This window comes from Schistocerca serialis, chromosome 10 (assembly GCF_023864345.2).
Source record: "Schistocerca serialis cubense isolate TAMUIC-IGC-003099 chromosome 10, iqSchSeri2.2, whole genome shotgun sequence".
Lineage (NCBI taxonomy): Eukaryota > Metazoa > Arthropoda > Insecta > Orthoptera > Acrididae > Schistocerca > Schistocerca serialis.
This window is the reverse complement of record NC_064647.1, coordinates 209172218-209199451: the sequence shown is the minus strand read 5'-3', so window position 1 is coordinate 209199451 and position 27234 is coordinate 209172218. Positions and strand designations below refer to the sequence as shown.

General features: G+C 38.7%; 1 protein-coding gene across 1 annotated transcript; it reads left to right on the top strand.

Annotated features, from left to right (window-relative positions):
* The first annotated feature begins 94 nt into the window (after positions 1–94).
* Positions 95–23608, top strand: LOC126425197 (uncharacterized). Its single transcript, XM_050088153.1, has 8 exons — positions 95–147; positions 2123–2172; positions 4475–4687; positions 9471–9537; positions 14480–14559; positions 14649–14802; positions 18792–18967; positions 22997–23608. Exons 1-8 carry the CDS (start codon positions 108–110, stop codon positions 23366–23368), a joined length of 1152 nt encoding a protein of 383 aa, XP_049944110.1. The 5' UTR covers positions 95–107; the 3' UTR covers positions 23369–23608.
* The last annotated feature ends 3626 nt before the right edge of the window (positions 23609–27234 follow it).

The window sequence follows — 27234 nt, the reverse complement described above, 5'->3', positions numbered from 1 at the left end:
TAGCAGAGTACAGAATTTTCGTATCAGTTTGCGATTGTCTTCCGCAAAGGATCTTCCTAGTTCAGGGGCTTGGTCGCTAGAGTGACGCGTAAGACCAAGTTGCAACAATGAAGCGAGGCGAATATAAACACAGAAAGCGGAATGCTGGTCAGTTTGTGTTGTGAGGTGTCTCAAGATAAAGTGCATAACAAATTTCGCTACGTGTAAATCGAGGTCTAGCACATATAACAGTTCTGCTTCTATCACAGTGGGCCTGCAAACAGTACCTTTCCAGTTTTGTATTTTACTTGTGATTCATTCGAGGAAAAAACGGCTTCTCTGCGCAACAGCGATCACTGTGTTCGAAGTTTTACGATAGGTGACAGTTTTTGCGCTCCATTCGAGTAACATTAACAGCCGTCAGCAATATGAGCGCAGTAAGCGAGACAGTCAAGGATGAGAATGTCAAGCACATTTATTTATTTCGTACTCTGGCGATCAGTGTTGTGAATATATCATACAGGATTTGGAACGAGTTAGTATTTAAAGTTGGGTGTGGTTACATTCGATGTTATTATGTAAGTAGAACCAATATCTAATTTTCTTCATGTATCACGACTGTGATACGCTATTGGATTTTAAAATGGGACTCTCTTCCATATGAAGAATATACATTGTACAGTAGATGTGAGGATTTTAAATGTCTTAAAAAAAATATTTCTGGATGTGGTTGTAGGTTGGACTCTGCACATTATTCGATAATAGTTATGTATTGATGCCCCCCCCCCCCCCCCCCTCAGATTTTTCAATTTGTTACCAAAACTAGCTCTTCTGCTTTCATATTCATTGGGTTTGGCAATTCACAACCAAATTGTCCCATTCCTACTTAGCATAGATCTTGGGCTGCACTAGAAATAAGTGTGTCATAACAATGGGGGGGGGGGGGGGGGGGGAGTCGGGCACCACACCTTAACCCACGGGCCGTATGACTTATTTCTATGTACAGATGTACAAAACTCTTCTCGCCAGTGGCTGTTTTCTCGAAAAGATGATTTGTTATACAATAATGGAAAGAAACATTGTGAAACTTCCTTTATCAGAATAGCAGCAAAGAGACCTTCCAGAAATGGTCAGGTCGTGCAAAATCCTCGCAAGCAACACACCTTTTTCCTTTTTACTAAATTTTGTCATTCTGAACCTGAAAATGAATGGAAAGAATTACACTGTTTATTAGTTATTTGTCTGTTACAGGTCTCACCATTTCTATCTCTCACTATAATGTAACATGAGTCACTTAATTTTCAATAATAACATAGTTTCCCAGTGAGAAAGAATCTAATGTCTCTCCAGGTAATCCTGGAATAAGCAGTTATAAGGGTTGCATTGTTTGGGTCAGGAGACCAGACAGCGAGATCATCGGTCTCATTGGATTAGGGAAGGAAGTCGGCCGTGCCCTTTCGAAGGAACCATCCCAGCATTTGCCTGGAACGATCTAGGGAAATCACGGAAAACTTAAATCAGGATGGCCGGACGTGGAATTGAACCGCCGACCTCCTAAATGAGAGTTCAGTGTGCTAGCCACTGCACCACCTTGCTCGGTAGCAGTTATAAGAATGAATATGAGAAGTAGTTGTTGGGCAACTATTTGCTCTGTCAACGGCAGCCTATTCTGTATTTACCTTCGAACACAGTGTATGATCAGACAGTGTGAATATTGTTGGTACCTAGTCATTGTAATTAGTGTCAAATATGAGCCTATTTGTAAGAGAAATATGAGGGACAATGTTTTTTGGACACTTCTTGTTTCTCCAAGACAGCAGTATTGGCCTTTGTCACTGAAACACATCTTGTGTTTGCTTTGTTGTTGTAGTTCTGATGAATGAGTCTTGCTTTAAACTTTTTTTACTGCACTCCCACATTATATAGTGTACATACATTTCTACTTTGTACTTTCCATTATTTTTAATTCTCAGCCAAGTGGTCATTGCATGAATGTAACTGAGTCTATATTATGCAATGATACTCCAACCATAGACTTTCTGGTAAAGGCTTCATAAAATTTTGGAAAAGCAAATTGTGCTGATATACCTTACAGAACACTAATGCAAAGCACAAAAGTAATATTTCATTCCTTCTGTTGCAGATTCTACAATGGCATCATTTGGAACTTGGGCACCACCCAATTTCCCAGAAGTAAGGCTAAATCGATCAATCAATCTCTTTATTCATCTGTTAACAATATACACTGTATGAATGTAGTCAACTTCTTTTTCATTCTGTGCAACTAAAAATACATTTCAAACTGCTACTACTGTTACCAGGGTTGGTATTCATCTAATGGAAAAAATGGGGGTTAAATCTCAAGTTCCAGTGTTCAGAAAAGTTGATCTGACAAAAGTTCTCATTTGTGTGTATGCTGGTTCTTTTCCAGTGATGTTTTCTCACCAAGTAGTAGATTCATATGGTGCCAGACCACATTAGGATTTGCAAGACTCAAATGTATTATTATTATTATTTTTATTATTATTATTACTAATTTGTTATCCATTATTATTAATATAACACTATCAGTGGCTGCATGTGTCACTGTCATAGTATTTCATTATTCTGGTGTTTTTCTTTTATATTTTTGTTTGGTCACTCCTGCAGTGTTTGGTTAATAATTTGTGACTTTTTTATCAGACCTTCCTCTTGACATTATAGCCTTAAAATTAATGCGAATATTACTCTTAACCTAGAAGAATCTACTCATTTTCATTAGCTGAGATGATAAACATATCATTTAGTGGAAAAATACTTTCTACTGTGGGAGTCCAGTTGAGACTTTCAGCATGTGTAAATACATCTGGGAGCTTGGGAATCCAAACAGAAAAGGCTGGAACAGTAATAAGTGAAAAGTTTGTAGGTGAAATGCGTTTCTTTTTGTGCAACCAGTAACACACAATTCTGCATATCCTACTCACTAAATCTTAAGTGAGACAAACTGCTTACACTCCCAGTAAAGCTACAAAAACATTTGTGTCTGGGTTTAAGAATTCATATTATTTTTGGGTTGTTCACAGGGATGATGTGGAGTGCTAATATGTTAATGATAAATGCCAGATCTGGAACAGACATGATGATAGGGGAGATGCCTTTAGCACCTCATATACAACAGACAATTCTGCTTCACTAGCTCCATAGCTGATTGTTTTAACTGCATTTAGTAAAAGACTTACATGAATGCAAACAGAAACTATATGGGTGTATGATCAGCTGGAATTATCACAATATTTCAGCTTTCCTTTGGTCTTGTTCTGGTAAACAGCTTAACAATCTGAAAGATAACAAATAAGAATGTTTTCTTGTATCCCGTTTTGTTACAATGCTTGGTGGATCAGCAGATAAATGTCAAGACTGTAGATCCACAGTTTTCTGGTTTGATCATTGGTAGCTCCTAAGATTTTTAGCAACCACTTAACATGACTTTCATGTCTGGTAATACTTCATATTAACAAGAAATTACACGTAGCACCTCAGTTTGGATTTAGCCTGATTGACAGCTCTTTCTATGTTAGTAAAATTTATTCCTGGAATTTAACTGAAATGTAATAGGTATAGATGTACTACCTATAGTGACATAGCCTGCCCAACTAGCTGCGTGGTTTAACGTGCTGCTTCCCGAGCGGGAAGGTGTGCCGGTCCGCAGCACAAATCCGCTTGGCGGACTTGTGTCGAGGTCCAGTGTGCTGGCCAGCCTGTGGATGATTTTTAAGGTGGTTTTCCATCTACCTCGGTGAATGCGGCTTGGTTTTCTTTATTCTGCCTCAGTTACACTAAGTTGGTGATTGCTGTGCAAATACTGTCTCCACGTATGCGTACACCACAATTTTTCTACCATGCAAACATTTGTGGTTACACACATCTAGTATGAGATGGTCCCGGGGGGGGGCTCCACTGGGGGCTGAAACGCACAGTAAACCTGGGTTCGGCGTGGAGAGGTCGGGAGGAGGGCGGGTGAGGGGGGAGGGGTGTTTGGACTGCTGTGGCCTGTTGTGGGGTTGGCTGTTAGCATTATGGGACTTAACATCCCCTAGAACTTAGAACTACTTAAACCTAACTAATCCAAGGACATCACTCACTTCCATGCCCGAGGCAGGATTCAAACCTGTGACCATAGGGGTCGTGCAGTTCCAGACTGAATCGCCTAGAACCGCTAGGCCACACCGGCCAGCAAAACATAGTGTACCACATTCAGCTAAACCTGAGCAGGATGGACAATAATTTGTATTCTGAGATTTCTGAAGGATTATGTTGTTATTTTATACAGTAACTGTATTTCAAAAATTATTCAGATTTTTAACATATTAGAATGGCTACATTTCATTTTGCCATAGACGATAAGAAACCAATATTGACAAAATTCTCAAATATGCATTCATACAAGCAGAATAATATTGAGGTATTCCTCGTATCGTTTCATATTTCAGTTTATCTTTTCTTTTTTATGTACTAGGGAGAGAGTTTTGTTTACGCTCGGCCGCATACACCAACAGAACCACCGCCACCAACAGTAGAGTACTTTGCAAGTCCAAAATCTGCTTCATGTCAGCACAAAAAGCATCGCACTGGGTCTGCAAAAAACATTGTGGTTGTTGAGAGTGTTGATATACCAGTCAACGCTGTACAGCCACCTGGCAGTGCACTCTGCTTGAGTGCACTCTGTGCAGTAAGTACATTATTTTCATTGTGATCATCACAATATTTCCTACCATTTTTTGTGTATGGTATGCCTTGCAGGCATGGTGCAGGTTGACTTGTTGAATTGTAGTTTATTAGTCTCATAACATACATAATCAAAATCATTTGATTCAGGTACAAGAGACATGTCAAAAGTTTGGTAAAATTTACCGTAAACATAGAACTGACTTTTTGAATCTTCATTATTGTCTGTTGGTTTTTGGTCTCTAGGTCCATTTCCCATCACACAGTTATGAGTAAGAGAGACTAACGTGCATGTGAGAATCTGCCATTCAGCTGTGAATTTGTCATTAACAGGAAAGAAACAGTGTCTTTTTTATTGCTTAAAAATAGTTTGGGAGCACATGTTTCATAGATTTCCAGAATATTTAGCCTTTGGTTCTGTTTTATTAATTTCAACGCAAAGTATAGTAATTTGCCGTGTGCAAAATGCAACCAGCTTGAAACATGAAGTGTCATTACTATCGAAGTCTTTTAATATTGCATTCCAGTGACAACAGTTCCAAGATGTTCCTGCAAGTACTTCTTATGTACTTTAGGTTACAGCATGACGACATAGAGTAGTGACAGCCAATGGGTGACAAAGGAATTGCGAGACCTTACAATCCACAGAATTGTTGATGAATCCATAAATCTAGAATCCCCACTAATAAGTGACATGGCAGCTCAAAAAAATTCATTTCCAACTATGACAGCTGTCAAGTACAACACACTCTCACATATAAGAAAAACTGTTTCAGGGAAATTTTGAATTTCAATCTGGTAAAACCTGGAATTCTCAGAAAAATTGTGTGAAGGTACTATGCTGGCATCCTGAAACAGTAGTATAATGAAACATAATTATTAATGCACTTTCCAACAACTGCTTCTCCTTCTTAATATATACCTCAGCTCAGTCCACACACCTGATGGTTCTCCTACATTATCATATTTACAGAAAGGAAGTAAGTATATGGTTTAATGGCTCATGATAAGATTATTGTCAACTGATCACAGACTCTGACTGGACAAGCATAAGCAAGAAATTCAGTTACGTACTTTTTGAACCATGGACCTTGCCGTTGGTGGGGAGGCTTGCGTGCCTCAGCGATACAGATGGCCGTACCGTAGGTGCAACCACAACGGAGGGGTATCTGTTGAGAGGCCAGACAAACGTGTGGTTCCTGAAGAGGGGCAGCAGCCTTTTCAGTAGTTGCAAGGGCAACAGTCTGGATGATTGACTGATCTGGCCTTGTAACAATAACCAAAACGGCCTTGCTGTGCTGGTACTGCGAACGGCTGAAAGCAAGGGGAAACTACAGCCGTAATTTTTCCCGAGGACATGCAGCTTTACTGTATGATTACATGATGATGGCGTCCTCTTGGGTAAAATATTCCGGAGGTAAAATAGTCCCCCATTCGGATCTCCGGGCGGGGACTACTCAAGAGGATGTCGTTATCAGGAGAAAGAAAACTGGCGTTCTACGGATCGGAGCGTGGAATGTCAGATCCCTTAATCGGGCAGGTAGGTTAGAAAATTTAAAAAGGGAAATGGATAGGTTGAAGTTAGATATAGTGGGAATTAGTGAAGTTCGGTGGCAGGAGGAACAAGACTTCTGGTCAGGTGACTACAGGGTTATAAACACAAAATCAAATAGGGGTAATGCAGGAGTAGGTTTAATAATGAATAGGAAAATAGGAATGCGGGTAAGCTACTACAAACAGCATAGTGAACGCATTATTGTGGCCAAGATAGATACGAAGCCCACACCTACTACAGTAGTACAAGTTTATATGCCAACTAGCTCTGCAGATGACGAAGAAATTGAAGAAATGTATGATGAAATAAAAGAAATTATTCAGATTGTGAAGGGAGACGAAAATTTAATAGTCATGGGTGACTGGAATTCGAGTGTAGGAAAAGGGAGAGAAGGAAACATAGTAGGTGAATATGGATTGGGGGACAGAAATGAAAGAGGAAGCCGCCTGGTAGAATTTTGCACAGAGCACAACATAATCATAACTAACACTTGGTTTAAGAATCATGAAAGAAGGTTGTATACATGGAAGAACCCTGGAGATACTAAAAGGTATCAGATAGATTATATAATGGTAAGACAGAGATTTAGGAACCAGGTTTTAAATTGTAAGACATTTCCAGGGGCAGATGTGGACTCTGACCACAATCTATTGGTTATGACCTGTAGATTAAAACTGAAGAAACTGCAAAAAGGTGGGAATTTAAGGAGATGGGACCTGGATAAACTAAAAGAACCAGAGGTTGTACAGAGATTCAGGGAGAGCATAAGGGAGCAATTGACAGGAATGGGGGAAATAAATACAGTAGAAGAAGAATGGGTAGCTTTGAGGGATGAGGTAGTGAAGGCAGCAGAGGATCGAGTAGGTAAAAAGACGAGGGCTAGTAGAAATCCTTGGGTAACAGAAGAAATATTGAATTTAATTGATGAAAGGAGAAAATATAAAAATGCAGTAAGTGAAACAGGCAAAAAGGAATACAAACGTCTCAAAAATGAGATCGACAGGAAGTGCAAAATGGCTAAGCAGGGATGGCTGGAGGACAAATGTAAGGATGTAGAGGCCTATCTCACTAGGGGTAAGATAGATACCGCCTACAGGAAAATTAAAGAGACCTTTGGAGATAAGAGAACGACTTGTATGAGTATCAAGAGCTCAGACGGTAACCCAGTTCTAAGCAAAGAAGGGAAAGCAGAAAGGTGGAAGGAGTATATAGAGGGTCTATACAAGGGCGATGTACTTGAGGACAATATTATGGAAATGGAAGAGGATGTAGATGAAGATGAAATGGGAGATACGATACTGCGTGAAGAGTTTGACAGAGCACTGAAAGACCTGAGTCGAAACAAGGCCCCCGGAGTAGACAATATTCCATTGGAACTACTGACGGCCGTGGGAGAGCCAGTCCTGACAAAACTCTACCATCTGGTGAGCAAGATGTATGAAACAGGCGAAATACCCTCAGACTTCAAGAAGAATATAATAATTCCAATCCCAAAGAAAGCAGGTGTTGACAGATGTGAAAATTACCGAACTATCAGCTTAATAAGTCACAGCTGCAAAATACTAACACGAATTCTTTACAGACGAATGGAAAAATTAGTAGAAGCCAACCTCGGGGAAGATCAGTTTGGATTCCGTAGAAACACTGGAACACGTGAGGCAATACTGACCTTACGACTTATCTTAGAAGAAAGATTAAGGAAAGGCAAACCTACATTTCTAGCATTTGTAGACTTAGAGAAAGCTTTTGACAATGTTGACTGGAATACTCTCTTTCAAATTCTAAAGGTGGCAGGGGTAAAATACAGGGAGCGAAAGGCTATTTACAATTTGTACAGAAACCAGATGGCAGTTATAAGAGTCGAGGGACATGAAAGGGAAGCAGTGGTTGGGAAGGGAGTAAGACAGGGTTGTAGCCTCTCCCCGATGTTGTTCAATCTGTATATTGAGCAAGCAGTAAAGGAAACAAAAGAAAAATTCGGAGTAGGTATTAAAATTCATGGAGAAGAAATAAAAACTTTGAGGTTCGCCGATGACATTGTAATTCTGTCAGATACAGCAAAGGCTTTGGAAGAGCAGTTGAATGGAATGGACAGTGTCTTGAAAGGAGGATATAAGATGAACATCAACAAAAGCAAAACAAGGATAATGGAATGTAGTCTAATTAAGTCGGGTGATGCTGAGGGAATTAGATTAGGAAATGAGGCACTTAAAGTAGTAAAGGAGTTTTGCTATTTGGGGAGCAAAATAACTGATGATGGTCGAAGTAGAGAGGATATAAAATGTAGGCTGGCAATGGCAAGGAAAGCGTTTCTGAAGAAGAGAAATTTGTTAACATCCAGTATTGATTTAAGTGTCAGGAAATCATTTCTGAAAGTATTCGTATGGAGTGTAGCCATGTATGGAAGTGAAACATGGACGATAAATAGTTTGGACAAGAAGAGAATAGAAGCTTTCGAAATGTGGTGCTACAGAAGAATGCTGAAGATTAGATGGGTAGATCACATAACTAATGAGGAAGTATTGAATAGGATTGGGGAGAAGAGAAGTTTGTGGCACAACTTGACCAGAAGAAGGGATCGGTTGGTAGGACATGTTCTGAGGCATCAAGGGATCACCAATTTAGTATTGGAGGGCAGCGTGGAGGGTAAAAATCGTAGAGGGAGACCAAGAGATGAATACACTAAGCAGATTCAGAAGGATGTAGGTTGCAGTAGGTACTGGGAGATGAAAAAGCTTGCACAGGATAGAGTAGCATGGAGAGCTGCATCAAACCAGTCTCAGGACTGAAGACCACAACAACAACAACAACAACAACAACTTTTTGAAGGAATCATACTGACATTTTACGTGAAGCAGTTTTGGGAGATGTGGAAAACATAGATCAGAACAGCTGCAAGTGGATTTGAAATCACCCCTACCCTGAATACGAAGCCAGTGCCTTAAGCCACTTTATTTGGTAAGATTGTGTGAAATGAACAAATGGAGTAAGACACTGGGATCTTCGCACAAGCCAATCTAAAACACTGAAGTTATGACAACGGAATAATTGTAAGTATGGTGCTATGCTAATGAATCTCAAATTCCTAAATAAGTTGCAACAACACACTTTGTGTTGGTTTACTTTTACTTAAATGCATTAGGCAATGTAAATATGTACCATACTAAAAATTATGTCAAGTATTGTCATTCATTGCCTTATCGTCTGATTCTGGTGTTTGTCTTCTTTTCAGATTGCTTTCACTTGTGCACTGGTTTTCCACGGATTCATGTTCTATTACGCGCTTGACACTCCCATGTGTAAGTACAAGCATTAAATTATTCTGTCTCTTTATATGTAAATTAATTCAGCAGATTTTGAATCCAATATCCATATAATGCTCAAAACAGTAGTGCAATGAATCAACCTACAATAAAAGTGAATTCTTTTATATGAGATCAATTTTTTGTATTGTTAGATGCAAACAATTCAGATGCCACTTCACTGAAATCAGGTATGCTTTGAATCTTCTAATTTTCTATGGAGAACATCACTAATGTGCTCAATGTAGTATTCATCACTTTGCTTCTTAAAAATGTCTTTATGCTCATCAGAGCTGGAAAGTGTTTTAGAATCTCAGTTGTAGCCGTAAGTACTGTGTATAAAATATTTCAAAGTATGTATCTTTTTGAAATTGTTATTTGCATGCTATTTTAAAATTGTAGACTTAACAAAGCTGTTAGCATCACTGTGATTCCGAAGTATTGCCATCTGTAGATAACTTCTGGTTGAGTTTGTAGACATTCCATCTCTAAAAATGGATATGCCTCTATTTTCTGTGCAATAAATTGAACAGACAAATGTTCTTTAAATTTTGCAAATCATAAAGGGATACTACAAAACTTGCATTTATGTATGAATATATTTCCTTTATTTGACGTTATTAGGTCACATTCTTCTTTTGCTACAATATTTGTATTTACATAAATGTTTTCCAAAAACACTTGAGTGCCAAAGATATGTATACTAACAACACAACACTTACTTTTTTAACACATCTCACTCACTTGTCAGGGCACAACTGAGATGTGTGACTAGGTCTCGTTACTGCGAGGTTCCACCAACATTTTTTCCAGAACCCGGTCTGTGGAAGTGCATAAGCTTCCAGACCATACATGTGCAGCTAGGCAAGATGTACAAGGTGTAATCCACACAAATTTTTTTTATCACCAAGAAGAAAAGAAAAAATAATCAATTTTTTGCTTGCTGCCTGATTTTGTTTTGGCTCTTCTTGCAGCAAGCTACAGTACTGTGGCACAGAAATATCATTGTACCTGTAGACACGTACTTGCAAACAAAAAAAATTAATTACAGAACTTTATTTGTTGAGTTGATAGTTAAAAGTTTATGACTACCCCTTGTGAATAGTTTTTTAAGTGTTACATTGAATAATATACTTGCAAATTATGGCATGCTAGGATATTAAAATCATTTTATAGAAACTATACTGCTCAAAAATTTGGCACTATGAGAAGAATCAAGTGCAAAAGCACTTTTAAGATAAACTGACCACAAGTGCAAATCAACCAACTCTAACAGTAATTGCTTGAGGACCATGAAGAACAAGTTGACAACCAATGTTCTATAGATACCACGTTATGTGAACATGGAGGCCAGGAAAGCAGTTGTACCCATCATTACCCATCATTCTCTAAAGAAGGCTTCATGTACTGAAGGTTCTAAGCTGCCTGCAGTGGGCTGTGCTGGTGTCATTCTTGTCACTGACTCAGTATCTGTTTTTACTGAAGTGGGCACATGAGCACATAGCTTGAGCATGATTTGGCTGCCAACTGGGCAGTGCATAAAGCTTTCAACAACTACAACTTGTCCATGGTAACTTGATGATTTCCTTGCCACATAGTGCTAGGCATTGTCAAGCTGAAATACAAAATGTGGAATTGCCTGATGGTGGACAGTACTTTGGGCTCCAATTGTGTGCTTTACCTACATCCTGCCACTAGTTATATGTAAGCATTAGTGTAAATTAATGTGCAATGACTGACAAATTTTTGTGCCAGACATAGAATAAAACCTAGAGGAGCAATGGGCTTAATTATTATGCTACCTGAGCATGTACCTAGTAGTACACTTCATGATGGGAATGGCCCTTCATGGTAAACCGCCATTGTAAATAAACTTTGAAAGGAACAGACATTTCTGCATAAATCTTTGTTGTAAAACCATAGGGCTATAAATAGAGAGATGTTAAATGAAAAACATTTGGCTGCCAACTGGACTGTGCATAAAGCCTTCAACAACTACAACTTGTCCATGGTAACTTGATGATTTACTGGTGCTGCGAGAAGTGAAGAGAGTCGGCACTAGTTGAAAGATATTCATTTGTGTGTGAGCACTGCCAATATTAAGCTGCCCCTAGATGCTATGTCCTACTGTATGCATAATTAAGGGTAATGGAGCCAGAATTGCAGGAAGCAGCTCATTCTGTCTTCCTGCCCCCCACCCCCGCCCCCCACCACAACCACTCCTCTCCCATCAGCACTCATAATTTTTGGGTGGGGGGAGGGCAAGTTACACCTTCTGCTGTTCCCGACAGCCACCACGCAGACCGACAATTATGTCCAGACACTCATGTACGAGATGGAAATTGAATTTGAGAGCAGCAGTGAAAAGGCAAAAATGCTGACTCTGTTTTCAAATGTTCTTTTACATAGGAAAATCCAAGAGTATTGCACTAATCAAATTCTCATAGCACTTTGAAGAAGATTGAATTTGATATTAGTATCAGTGGTGTTGAGAAACAACTGAAATCATTAAAATTAAACAATACTCCAGAGCCTGTCAGATTTTACACTGAATCATTGGCTGAGTTAGTCCTTCTTTTAATTGTACTATAACATAGATCTCTCAAACAAAAAACTGCACTCATAGGTTGGAAAAAAGTGTAGGTCATAGAATGACCTCCATGGCAACCAGCACAGATCCCAAAAACACTGATCATATGAAATCCAACTCTTACTTTTCTCATGTGACATCCTGAAAAGCCTTGGATCAAGGCAGTGATGTAGATGCAGTATATCTTGACTTCTGCAAAGCATTTGACTCAGTTGCGCATGTATGCATATTGTCAAAAGTATGATCATGTAAGGTATACAGATAAGATTATAAATGGATTGAGGATTTCAGGGCAGTGATGATGCAGCATGTTGTCTTCTAAGGAAAATCATTGGCAAATAAAAAAGCTAGCCTATTACCTAAAGGCTTATGGTTTTCTCCTGCTTGTATACACACTTAAGTTGATATAGCTATCATCGTCGTAAGTGTAAGATAATTAACCTTGTCTTCCATGTTCCCAATTTGTTCATCTTCATAAATTTAATTTGGCGTTAGAAGAACAAGAGTGGGTGCTGCTGACACTATGTGGATGCCTTTGTGAATCATTTATGTTGTTCAACTCATCCTTTAAGTTTGCACACATTTGGAACATTCTGTCTAGTGTTAATGTGTCCCTACACATAGCGCATAGATTAGGATGGCAATCCAAGAACTGATCTCCAGTTTCATTCTTTCCAAGAATCCTAGGAGAGATGTTTACTTACTCATTCAGCTAATCAGTTGAGAATATTGTCTGATACATTTTATATCTAAATTTGTTCTAGAATGTAAGAAACGTATACAGGGTGAAAAGTATTTAAACCAACAAACTCTGGGAGGTTGTAGGGGACATCAAAACAAATATTTTTCCCTAATGTCTTTTTTTCCTATAAGGATTATTTAAACTGGTTGAGGCCGTATTACGCTCTTCAGTTGTAGGCAACTGCTGTACACCAGTGTAGTAGTGCATTGTCTCTGTTTACTAATGGAGCATACACCTGGAGTGAGTACACTGATATGGTTGGTGCATACTACGTAGCACACCACAACGGACGAGCTGTACAGCGGGTTTATCAACAACAATATCCTAATCACCGTATCCCGCATCATACGACCTTTGCTGCTGTGTACCAACGTCTGCGTGAGACTGGGTCATTTAGCAGATTACCTGGACAGTGACGCTGTCACATGGTAAGAACACTGCAATTTGAGGAAGCTGTCTTGCAGCATGTGGAGCGGGATCCTTCAATCAGCACTCGTGCAATTGCACGTAACATAGGAACGAATCAGACGAATGTAAGAACAGTCCTTCCAGAGCAGTTGTTACGTCCATTTCACTTACAGCATGTCCACAACCTGGAACCAGTTTATTATCCACCCAGAGCACAGTTTTTGCAGTAGTACCTGGAACAGTGTGAAATGCATCTTACATTTCCATCTTCTGTATTGCTTACCGATGAAGCAACGTTCGGGAGTGATGGAGTCTTCAACATGCACAATTTGCATGTTTGGAGTGAGGATAACCCACATGCCACAGTTACTAGTGCTCATCAAGTGCGGTTCTTCGTTAATGTGTGACACGGTGTTGTTGGGGACTGTTTAATTGGGCTGTATATGTTACCTAGGCCATTAAATGGCAGGCACTATTACATTTTTCTCACCAGAGCATTGCCAGAATTGCTGGAAGACATCCCACTCCCTAAAAGTCAACGCATGTGGTTCCAACATGATGGGGTGCCGGCCCATTTCAGTCGTCATGAGTGTCGATTCCTGGACCGACGGTTGCGAGAAACGTGGATTGGCAGAGGTGGTCCTGTACCATGGCCTGCTCGATCCCCAGATATGTCCCCTCTGGACTTTCTTGTGTGGGGAGAGATGCACAACCTTGTTTACGCAACTCCTGTTGCATCAGAAGAGGATCTGGTTGCCCAGATAGTAGCAGCAGCAAGAACAATTCAGCAAACTCCTGGGGTTTTTGCCCGTGTCAGACAGAACATGATCTGACGGTGCAACCTTTGTTTATGTGTCAATGGAGGCATTTTTGAAAATCTACTGTAATTTAAATTGTGTTGCATTAATGTGTTGTCTTTAGGTCATAAAAAAATGGAAAAGTGTTTGTTGGTTTAATTAGTTTGCCGCCAGAGAAATCTTCCTCTACCGGTTTAAATACTCCTCACAGGAAAAAATGACATTAGGGAAAAATATATGTTTTGATGTCCCCTACAACCTCCCAGAGTTTGTCGATTTAAATACTTTTCACCCTGTATATGGTGACTTCAATTAATAAACTTTTAATAATGTTTATAGTTCTTTATACATATTTCTTTCTCATCAGTTTTGTTTGTATTAATTGCATGAGATTATTTTCAGGGTTTATGATGAGCTGGCCATTTGTCTTGATCCCGCCAATTATTTGCAGCAGTATTTACCTCACAGTCATATCAAGAAAAGTGAGTAATAATTCAGTGTACTTTACTAATTTAAAAAAAATAACATTAATTTTTGCTTGATAATTACTATATTGTTACTGTCCTACTAGGTATCTGCATTACCAAATCCCACCATGGTGTACCTGTATTTAATATTCACAATAACTTATATGACATGGGCATCATATATCATTTCTGCAGTAAACAAGGAAGGCAGATGCATTGAGGCATCCCATTATTCACTCGTCGTCTCTGTTTTGGCAAGTGAGTACTATCACTTATGACATCAGCAACAGTGTGTAATACACTAGTTCTCTTAACTCACTTTTTACACACCCTTGTCCATGTGTACATCTAAGACTGTACTGGATGCAGCCGTCAGCTGAATACTGTAACATCATTGATAAACGTAAGTCGAAACACTAACTGATCTAAGCACCAAAGACATTATTTTCCAGGAGGTAGAAAACACTGTGTGGTGGTAAGAATTTAAACAATTTTTTTCTTTTTAACTGCTGAGAATGGTGAACATTTTCAGGTACAGGAACAATCTGGAGAAAAACAAACTGCCGCTTTAGATATTATCAAAATCAGCAATGATCTGCGTCCATGTTGCGTCATCCAGTGTGATCCAAGTCCAATCGTTAGATAAGCTGTTAGGCACTTAGAATGCTGTTAAAAAATTTCTTGCCTTCTTTATTGAAAAATCAAGCTAAGTTGAATGACCTTCTTTGCTTCATTCATGAGCACAAACAGAAAGCAATGACAAAAATTCTGCTGGTCATTATGATGAATGGCAATTCCTCACTTCAAAATAAATTGCTTCTCCCACTGAAGAAAGTCACAATGAATTATCTTCTAATAAACACCACTATGGCCTTATTTCATAATGAAGCCTGGCTAATAGCATGCCTGTAAGCTTCTAAGTATGACGTGCTACCCAAAATATCTGAGAATTTCATTGGACTAGTCAAACCAGTAGCACTATGATGTTCCGCCACCAGATATTTCGAGGTGCACATCTTAGATACTGTGGCACAAAATTGCAACTGTGAATTGTAGTATTGTGTGTCAGGAAGTGATTCAACACTTCTGCGAATTGTGAAAAGGATAACACGAAGGAGGAACGGATTTGCATTAAATTCTGTTTCAAGCTGAAGAAAACTATAGCTGAAACCTACTGCATTTTGTGACAGTGTACCAAGAACATTTGAGTGGTTCAAGTGCTTAGAGGGAGACAGAGAAACAATAGAAGACAACAAACATTCAACTGTCAAAATTATCAACACTACAAATGATCGTGAAAGTGCTTGATGTGATTCATGAAGACTGAAGGCAGACAATTCACAACGTTTGTAACAGACTTGAGCTTCATACCTGTCAGTGAATTCTAGCCAATGAACTGAACATAAGATGAATTGCAGTGCAGCCTCTCCCTCCCCTTCTCATCAACCAACAAAATGTCAGGATTCAGAGGTGCACTGAGATGTAACAAAGAGATTGGGAGTGTCTAAAATTCATAACCTGAGTCATAACAGGTGACTGATCTTTGGCTTACGATTATGACCCTGAAACAAAGCAGCAATCATCACAGTGGAAAGAACCATCTTCGAAGCTCATCAAGTTTGCAGCAGCATGAAGTCAACATTGACTTTTTTTTTTCTAAATTGGATATATAGTTCTTATGGATTTTGTTCCACCTGGCCAGATTTTGAGGCGATTAAGGGAAAGTATTTGGCACAAATGGCCACAGTTGTGGAAAAAGAAAACTGTTAGTGCAACATGACAATGCCCTCACACACACACGCCTCATGTGTTGTAAAGGAATTCCTGGCCAGAAAGAACATGGCAACAGTCCCCTATCTACCCCACTTGCCAGACATAGCCCCGTGCAACTTCTGTTGTGTTGAAAGATTTTTTGATTCAATTGAAGAAATCCAAGTGAAATCACAATGGATCTTGAACACATTTCACTCTGCAGACTTCCAAAAATGGGAACAGTGCTGGGATCATTGCATACATGCCAAAGGTGACTAATGTGATGGTTACAGCAGGTGTTAGGATGTAAATACAGTTTTCTGATTTTTACAGTGAAATTCACAGATATTTTGGGTGGCACCTCACATTTTGTTGTGCCACTGTCAAATCAAAGAGAGTCGAGCAGTAGTAATGATGTATTAGAGGTTTTCCACATTATGAAGTTTAGAATGGTTTGCATGGTCTTTTTAGCACTTGTATTGCCACTTTCTTTTTTGGTTTTTGATTATTGTAGGATTTCCACTGATTCTTCCTGTGTTCTTTTCCCATCCCTGTATTTTAAGATAAACTGAAAACTTGAATGTCCTTTTCACAAAAAACACAAACCTAAGAGCAGTAAATTGCATTCAGTGAGATAAGTTATACACAAACTGTTATGCTGGGGCACTGGTTCTGGTGGTGCCACACCTTGGAGGAAGACAAATTTCCACTTGTGTCACATAGCTCTGTATTGGCATCAACGGACAGATTACTATGAAAGAGAAACACTAACTGCCCAGTTTCATCACTTAGGTCAATCATCTTTCCCACTCTACAAATATGAATTTGTTGAAAATGGAATATTTCTGTATCATGCCTAATGTGCAAGGAAACTTTTACTTTGTGGGTGATAAAAGAAGAAAATCCACTTAACAGTTACCAAACCGGACCACTGGAGCATGGCTCCAGTTATGCAGATAGCAATATATTTCTGTTCAAATGAAAACTCTTGTATTTAAGTTTCAGCAAATTGCAATTAGGGACTCATCTCCAGAAAATGCAGTATACATTAAAGAACAGTGTAATGTGTAAAGCAGAAAATTGAGAAAATTATTTTACAGTTCTCATTCTAATTGCAAAATAAGTGAAATATCACTTCAGTACTCATTTTCTGAATGAAACAAATATAGTGCACAGATCAAAAAATTTCCAACCAAAAAAAATTTAATTAAGAAATAAAAATTTTAAAAAATCTTTTAGGATCATGAATCTTCATGGTTTCACAGCACGATTGCTCCATTAAATTTTGAGTGTACAGTCACATGAATTAGCTTCTTCTTCTTCTTGAGCTGTATATCGTTTGGCCATTCAGAGTGAGCCAAAAGACTGATGTCCAACATTCACTGCATCCTTCTAAAATCACGGACCGTGCCACTGCGCATGTGGTCACAGATACATAGGTGCCAGAGATGTTGATCAGAAGCAAAGAAGTACAATTTGCATTAATTATATGTGGGGCTGCAGCATTTTCTGTAATAAACTTACAAACAGTGAAGCTCGGAATGATACACTGACATCTCAGCAAGGAATCACTGCACAGCCAAAGATGTAATTGACGTACATTGTACTTCTCTGCTGTTGACTGACATCCCTTACACCTGTGTATCTGTGGCCACATGCACAATGGTACAGTGCACAAGTTTAAGAGGACAGAGCGAGTGCTGGAGCATCAGTCTTTCAGCTCACTCTGGAGATGGCTGAATGATATACAGCCAGAAAAAAAAAAGTTGAATTTATGCCACTGAACACCCAAAATTTAATGGATTTTGTAAGAATATCATTGTTACAAATCTCTGCCTGTGAGGATGTAGATAGTGAAAACAAACAGCAATACCTATGAACTAAGATTTTAGTAGCTAATTGAAGTAGATATATTGCACAAAGTGTGTTCATTGTCATGCACATCCAGGCAGTGAAATTCATTGATTAATTATTAGAGTATGTAGGACCAAATTAAGAACATGAGAACTGCCATCTGGAAAGGAAGTGAATGAAAAACAGGTAGAAAAAAAATTAGACATTTATTTCTTGAAAGTGGATTGGAAGGTAGTAATACAAAACACAGTAATTTTTTGAAGGGTAATTTTGAACTTAAATGGTACTTTTGGGTGTGTGTAATGTAGTGGGCTTTCACATACGTCGTGTTCCAGGATTTGTAAATTTGTTAAATAGCAGTTTCTGGTGGGAACGTGTGTTGTGGATTATGTATGCTTTTCACTTATCATTGCAGTAACTTGGATAATCAGGAGCTTGTTGTAATGTGATTTAACAAGTAAGATGTTGTAGTGAATCGTTGGCATGTTTCTGCTTTTTATACTCCCATGAAAAATTAATATGAGCTGCACCAGCATATTAATTCGAAGAAATGCTTTTTCAGTTGAACGTATCACACATATTACATCATATCCGCCAGAAGAAACGATACTGTGTAGCTTTTTGAATTTTTTTTTTTTCAGTGACTGTTGTTGCCTGTGCCCTCGAATGGTGGATGACTGGTTGCAAGAGTATGCAGCATGCTGCAACTGACCTGAATTTCACTATGGCTGTATATGAGAAATCTCCAATGAAGAGGAAATTGATCGTCACGCTGAGAAATAATGGGAAGATTGTCAAGCAATCTGCATTTAATTTGGTATGCTATACACAGTTCTTCCAAGTGTTAATTCGTGTTACTGCATCTGGAATGAAATACATAGTTTTATTAAAATTTTTGCACTGGAAATGGCTGTTGGCAGATGGCACTCAGTTTTTGTCTGTGCCCTATTGAGGAATCTCAATTTACTGGATGATCCAAAGCATTCAGTGGGATTCTTTCATCAAACTAAAATTTGAAAAGAGTAAAAAATGTGGCAGTTGAGTGAAACAACTACAGTAACCTGTATCTATGTAGTATATTAACTGCTGGTGGGATGTCCCCTAAGCCACGCACTTCACAGTGGTTCACAGTGTATAGATCCCATACATAATGATCCTTCTCCTGTTACACCAGTTCTACTGCTGTTGATAGTTCCCTTACCCTTACCAAGAACATATCTGTAGTAAAGACTGACTGACAAGGGATGGGTTGATTTTAATAAAATTCGCCACTACTGGAGGACATTGTTCAAAGTTGGACAATATCACTACTAGCATCCAATGGCAAATACTTCCACAGTCAGGACATACTGCCATAGACAAACACAGTGACTGTCATGTATTTGTTATAATAGCATATTTCACCCTGTGATCACACAATTGCTGATTAGCAAATCATCACCAGGCTTTGTGTTTAAAAAGAAAAAAGTGTGTAGTAAAATACTAGGAAATGGAATAACCATTAATTTAATGCCTCTACAGGACCATACATACTTGAAAATGTTAAATGGTAACCTGTCAACTGAGGAGGCATGGAGAGGCACTCACAGTGTAAACCCATCTGCTCTCTGACACTCAAGCTACAGTTGACTATGTAATAGTATAAAGTTAGTGACCCTCAAATTGCAAATGATTAAGAATATTCACAACATAAAAGTGATTGAGAGAGAAGGCCATCCAAAGCTAAACCAGTAAAAATTACTTGCGTATTAGTTAATGCCTGCTCAAAATGAAACCTGTAAAAAAAGTTACTTGGTTATTGATTAAGAAGGCTTTCTACTTTCTCTCACAATAAGTTGTACATTGAGTGTCTCCTAGGCAGACAAGTTACTGAGTAACAAAAATATTATGAAAAGGATAGACTGCATTCTTCACACATGAACACTATTTCTGATTGAAGCAGCTGGAAATAGTGGTAATGTGTGTGTGGTGTGTGCTTGCTCATGTGGGCGTGTGTTTCTTTTCTGTAGAAGGCTTTGACTGAAAGCTCAGTGTGTAATAGTCTTTCCATTGTGTCTGTCAGCAATTCACTGTGCACTGTGTCATCTACATCATGAGTAGCAATCTGCCCTTTTCATAATATTGTTGATTTTCCAACCTGGACTCTCCATTGTTTGAAGTTACTAAATAATGTATTCAAATACGTATAGTTGTATATAGAAGTTAAGTTGATGTGCGATTTAGTTTCCTAGTATTTTGCCATTCCCTTTTGTTTCTTTTCAAACATATCATCTGATGATGAGTTGCTAACAAATCAAAACTGCTAGTGATACCACTCGTGTCTCCTGAAACTGAAATACACTGCCTGAAAAAAAGTGGCACTCTGAAGGAAAGGAGGAAACAAAATGGAACTTCACAGGTTGAGAGAGTATACAATTGCAAAATTGAGCCAAATTAATGAATAACATGGCTGTATGAGTCTACTGCAACCCTTCTGGCCTGGGTTGCTCGTACTGATTTGGTTCGAAAAGGTGTCATGAAGCCATTGTATCATCTCCTTAGGCAAGCTAGCCCATAACTGTTGCATAACTGTTGCAACTGTGCCTTAATATTCTTTATACTGACACTGGGACAGAACTGACATCTGAGCTGGTCCCATACATGTTGTATCGGGTCCAGAACTGCAGATTTTGCTGGCCGGAGGAGAACCTCAGTTTCACACAGACAGTTCATACAGGAATGTGCCGTGTGTGAATGAGCATCGTGCTGTTAAAAAATGGCTCCATGATACTGTCACATGAGAGGTAACATGTGAGAACACATGATGTCCATGATGTACAATTCTGCCATCAATCACTACCACCTGTGACCTGTCCACAGCTCGTGGTCTCGTGGTTGCGTTCTCACTTCCCTATCATGGGGTCCCGGGTTCGATTTCCAGCAGGGGTCAGGGATGTTCACGTGCCTCGAGATGACTGGGTGTTTTTGTTGTTCTCATCATTTCATCATCATTCATGAAAGCGGCAAGTTTGGACTGAGCAAAGGTTGGGAATTTGTATGGGCAATGATAACCACACAGTTGAGAACCCCACAAACCAAACATCATCTTCAACTACGACCTGAAGTTATACACCATGCTGCCAGCTGTAACACCATGGTGCCTCTCCAAAACATTGGACTTCTCCCCAGGCTGCTCCCCTATTCACCAACGACTGTCATCTGGGGTAGTGCTGTATCACAATTAACTCTGAACACAATGTGACACCATTCATCAGCAGTTGATGTTTACCAGTCACGGTAGCATTCCTAACACAACCATTTGTGTTGTGGTGTTGATGGCAGCCTACATGTGGAACAGGAATTCTGTGAGCTACTTGCAGGGTCTCCGTTGTCCTTTGCCAATTCCACATCGGCTATACTTAGCTGACTCATGGTCACCCCTTGTCATGAGGACACACTTCAGTGTCACTGTGGTTCCCACTTGAGAGTGGTCCACATCTTGTTGTACTGCACAATTTTAGCCACCCTGAGGTGGACTTATAATCTTCCCACCATACTACCTATGGTGTTAAGAGATAATGCCTCAATGACTGATCTAGTGTACACTTTCTTCGGGGGGAGGGAGGGGGGGGGGGTATCACTCAATCTAAGGGTGGGTGTCCATCCTCCTCTCCCAGGCCTTCACCCTCCCCCCATTTTAAAACTTCCTTGCTCTTTCTTTGCTGTTTGTTTGCCTTGGTGACTGTCTTTTCACTATCAGTGTTCCTGTAGCCTTATCTTTTTAGGCTGGAGATATTAGTGTGGCTAGCTGATCCTTTTTATTCTTACAGTCAGCCAGCTCAGGACACCTGCTGTATTATTTTAATACCTTCTACTGCTGTTTTTTTCCTTTTAGTGGACTTTTCCCCTTTCAGCTTGCTTCTTCCATTTTCTCTTTCAGTGTGGTACCCAGTTAGTTTTCCACCATTTTTACTTTTCCAGACTCTTTTGGGAAATGATTTTGATCAGAGAACAGTTCAATGAGGAAAAAGGGACTGATGACCCTGTGGTTTAGTCTGTTTCTCTCCAAACCAACCAGTCTGTAATGCAGCTGCTGCTAGACTTTGACCAGTGGTGCAGAATGACACAGAATATTGCGAGAAGTCCATTACTTAGTTATGGACTGTAGGTGCAGATGTGAAGGGGTTACAATGTGCTCAGCACACAATACACTGAGTCTCCGTTGTACCAGTCAGACGTGGTCGATTGGAACCTTGACGGTGAGTATGCGTGCTCTCGTGTTCCCGTGTAGGCCAATATCAGACCACTGTCATATCCGAATGCCACACAAATCTGTATATTGCACAATTCGAGCACTGGGCCAGTGGAAACCTTTTGAGCTCTGTCAGGTGCTGACAATGCTGTCTCAGATGAGTACGCAGCATCTCTGTGCTCTCTGCAGTGGCCACTTAACATCTGACATTGATCATGCCCCTTAAATACCCTACCAGGTCTGGTAACAATATTAAATGTAAACACTAATCCACTCTGGTGGCTGTGTACTTTGCACAGAAAACTGCAACACTATTCATTTACAAAGGTACCAATTGTATGTATGTGTATGAAGTTATGTTGACTTCTGACCATGTAGAGAATTGTGGGTGCTTCACTTTTTTGTGACACACAGTGTATATAATATAAAAATAGAAAAGTAGTTTATTAGTGATACGAACACACCTACTTAGTTATGATGAGGTAGCAAATCAGTTCCTCCATTACTTAATACAATTTTGGCATGGGAAAAAACTTTTTTAATAAATGTCACGATCCTTGACTTCACTGAATTCAAACACATTTATGTTAATCTATGCCTCTGACCTTTTTACAGGAGAAATTTATCAAGAATTATGACATGAACTACAGTGGGCAATGCATGCCGGATAACGTACTGCTCTACAACAACCCAGTCCGCTGCTGGAATAAGAAACACAAGCATTGTCCCATGAGATACCCTGGAAAGTGCTCAGCAGGTGGCTCAGAATTCAACAACACTTCTTGCCATTATGAGAACGAGAAGTTCAAACAAGATCGCCCCAAGCAGTACATCGTGCAGTACGTGGCAGATGTACCACTGAGAGATGATGATGATGACGATGACCAGTATGAAAACAAGAAAATCCGAGATTACAGTATCGGAGAATGTGAGACTGACAACTCATCATTCAACAACAATATAGGCAAAAATAATACCACTGCCTAAATGGCAAGATGAACAGAAAGCAGTCTGCACCCCGAGGATAACACTGACGAGTCATTGCATTAAGGAACATTTATTATGCAAAAGACAGGAATTTATTACCAAATGTGTTAAAAATGGGTAATTAAGTCATGTAAAATCAAAAGTGGTGACTCATATATCTTGCAGAAAGGGCTTCCTGCCGACGATGTGTGTTCGAAGAGAATATTGCTTCCAGTAAGTTTTGTGCTGTACGTCTTTATGGCTGAGACATTTATTACTGTTATAAATGTGAGTGCAACATCAATGTTGCATAATGAAAGTTTCTGCATAACCAATATTCCATATTACTGACATTACCTACAAGCCTGCAATGTTTTAACAAGATCTGTGAGGAGATATGTGAGAAGTGGAACACTGCTTTCGATAAGTCGTGCACTGCATTTCTTTATAACTGGAAACATTTATTATTGTGATAAGTGTGAGTGCATCAGTGTTGCATAATAAAAGTTTCAGTCTAATGAATATTCAATATTACTTATATCTAAAAGTGTGGAAATGTGGCAAAAGGTTTGCAAGGAGTCATTTGTGGAGAGGAGTAGTGCTTTGATAAGTTGTGTGCTGCACTTCTTGACAACTGAAAACATTTATTACAGTCATAAGTGTGAGTGTAACATCAATCTTGTGAAATGAAAGTTTCTGTAAAGTGAATATGCTGTATTAGTGGTATTGTTTACAATCCTGGAAATATGGTGAAATAAATGTATACACCATTTGAGTGTAATTCCATATTACTATGGTTACATAGTACTAAGCATGTAAGATTAGATTCTTTTTGAAATAAAGATTTTTTTCATCTTGCAGTATTACTGAGTCATTATAACAAAATTCTGGATACCAGTGATCAGTTTCCACATTCCATTAACTACATAAGGTTCATACACCATGTTTCTAGTTGTTTTTCTTTCCCGTAACGTAATTATTTTTTCAGCATACATGGATTCCAAATAAAGTTCTAAACAGGAATGAAAGCTTACTATTAAGGTGTTTATTGACATAAATGAGCATAAATTACCTGTAAACTATGTAAAAAGTACTTCTGTTATTACATTAGCAGCATGTGTTTATGGCGTGTAGATCAACAGTAGGAGACGGACTGAAGAAGAAAAAATTCTCAGCAATTTAAAATCATGTGCCACAGTGAGACTCGAACCCAGACTGCTGCCATTTGCAATACCCAGTATGTGTCAAAACTGTAACCTCGATATCGATGTACTCTGCAGTAATGTAAAAAAAGACAACGATTAAAATTAGTGGTACCAAAAGCCTTTAAGGAAGAAAGGGAGTTTTCATGTGCAAGGTATTTTTCTTAATAAAAGGCACACTTAAAAATAAAAATGTGAAAATGGTATTGGAATAGACCCGATGAGAAGCTGTTATCTGTCCACATGCCATATTTCTTTCCCAACATTGAATTAAACAAAAAGTACCTAAATGAGTCTGCACAATATGTAGAAGCAGTAGTACTTTTAATTACACTGCAATTTTTCATTACTTGAAATGAATGACAACATAAGAAAAGATTTCAGCAGTAGTATAAAAGCACTCTTTCTGGTTTACGTGCAAAGAAGGTCCAAATGGGATCATCTCCCCTGCATCATAACTGAACAGCTTTCTGATGTTTAATAGAAATTCAAAGCTCATACATAAATGTAGATGTAGTTAACACTCTCAGTGCCAGGCCTATTTTATAGATGTCCACAGAAAGCAGGCTATTTTTCCAGTAGTTACAAAATCACTGCATCAAATCTGCTGACTGGATTGTGGCAAATGTAGCACCATTTTAAGGTTGCACTTGCCTGCTTTAGTAAAGAAACTTCATTGGACTCCATGGCTTTGAGTTACAGTTGCAGAAATAAGTTAGGTATTTTTAACAATTTAGAACAGTTGTACAAAGAAGAAAACTCAAACTTCGATTTATTTTTAACTAATTTTATGGCATTACATTGTATCTTACTGTCTGTCTAGTAGCAACATATAAATTTCACACAGGATCATACTGTCTTTTAGTGTGGAAAATTTTGGAACTATGTTCTGAGTATAGTAAAAAACCACACTGGTAGTGTGTGTCTTTATGAGAAGACTTGTCACCCCCTTTCTTGCTTCTGAAACTGCACGAGACACAAATGTGTTTACTGGACAGTTACAAGTAGTGATACACTGTCACAAATTAGTGAACACACACCTTCAAACACGCCACTGCATTCAGAATCATCTGCCTTCATCTCCCAGTACTTACTGCAACCTACATCCTTCTGAATCTGTTTAGTGTATTCATCTCTTGGTCTCCCTCTACGATTTTTACCCTCCACGCTGCCCTCCAGTACTAAATTGGTGATCCCTTGATGCCTCAACACATGTCCTACCAATCGATCCCTTCTTTTAGTCAAGCTGTGCCACAAACTTCTCTTCTCCCCAGTCCTATTCAATACTTCCTCATTAGTTATGAGATCTACCCATTATCCAAAATATCACAATCGTTAATCAAATCTGCAATTTCTGCATCTGATTACCTTGACAAAGTGTGATTACATATGAAGCAGTGATTAAAGGAATACTCAAGATGCAAAGGTAAGCTTTGGTATAAGTTATTACACAGTAAACAGTACTGCCTTGCTATCTATGAATGCATGTTGATACTAAACATCTGTAAAATGTTTAACACTGATAAAACCTGTTAAAGTAATGTTGCAGTGTTCTGCACTAAATTAAACATAGCGGCCCATAAAATTTGTGGGACTGATGATTTTTGTGTGACCCCAAGCTCATAAATCTTACAGAATTGGTGCTTAGAGGGTTTTTAATGTCAAAAATTTTTTCTCCAATACATTTCTGCTACAGAGTAGCAAAATATTATGTCAGACCCCTAGGAAACTTGAAAGAATGGAGCAGATTTAGTGACATGTGGAAGTTTAGAGTGAGTCCAGGTTCATAATGCCTTGTTAGACATAGATTTAATCAGTCATAAATGTTACAATGTTTTACTTATTAAGACAGTAATATTTATTAAATGAACTTTCAAAAATGTAATGCTATTGTACATTCCTGCATAGAATCAACCTTTGTGTACTCTGTATCAGTGTGTCTGTTTTGTAGCAGTTGTTTATTTACAAGAATACATGGATAATTTGCAGAGTACGCAATGTACTTAAAAAAAGAAAAAAATCATAACTGCTAGTTTTCGTTTCAACTTGTTACTAGCAGAATCAGTGGTAGGTGTTTGGTCCCACAATCAATAATATTCTTTTAGAGAAAAAGTTTACTTCATTGACTGCACCTAACCCTAGTTGTGGCATTCAGTGCCAGAAGGAAGTCAGTTACATTGCATGAGATGGCGTAGTGTGTCTATCCTCTTCTTGTTGCACATAAATGACCTATCATCTCATATTGCTAAGGCAGAAGAAGTTATTTTTGCTTTAGAAGTAAACCTAGTAATTGAGGCTGCCAGAGATGCATCAAGAATTTGCATAGTCAAAGAAATATTCCCTGAAACATTGACTGATTTTCTCAAAATTGACTGCTGCGTAACATAAAAAAGCAAGGATGAAATACTTACAATGCCATTTTTGTCAAAGATGTAATTTCATTAACAATTGTAGAGAATTGAAGAAAGGCAGAATGAAAAAAAGTGTAACCTTCTGTGTGTGCATACTGATAGGGTAAATTTTTCTAATCTTAGATGCTTAGTTCACCTCATGTAGTATGTACAGGACACTGGTTTCACCAGTGAAGAGGTTAGAAAACTGATTACTTTACGTATTTCCATTCTGTATTGTGTAATTACTGAATAACTTTAAACTTGTATGAAACTGAATGAAATACAAATGTAA

Bases quoted from the DNA above. Each gene is read 5' to 3' on its own strand.
- LOC126425197 (XM_050088153.1), top strand. From the start codon at position 108: ATGAAGCGAGGCGAATATAAACACAGAAAGCGGAATGCTG. The intron at 2,173-4,474 runs GTAAGGCTAAAT...TTTATGTACTAG, and splicing joins CACCACCCAATTTCCCAGAA to GGAGAGAGTTTTGTTTACGC. The intron at 18,968-22,996 runs GTATGCTATACA...ACCTTTTTACAG, and splicing joins AGCAATCTGCATTTAATTTG to GAGAAATTTATCAAGAATTA.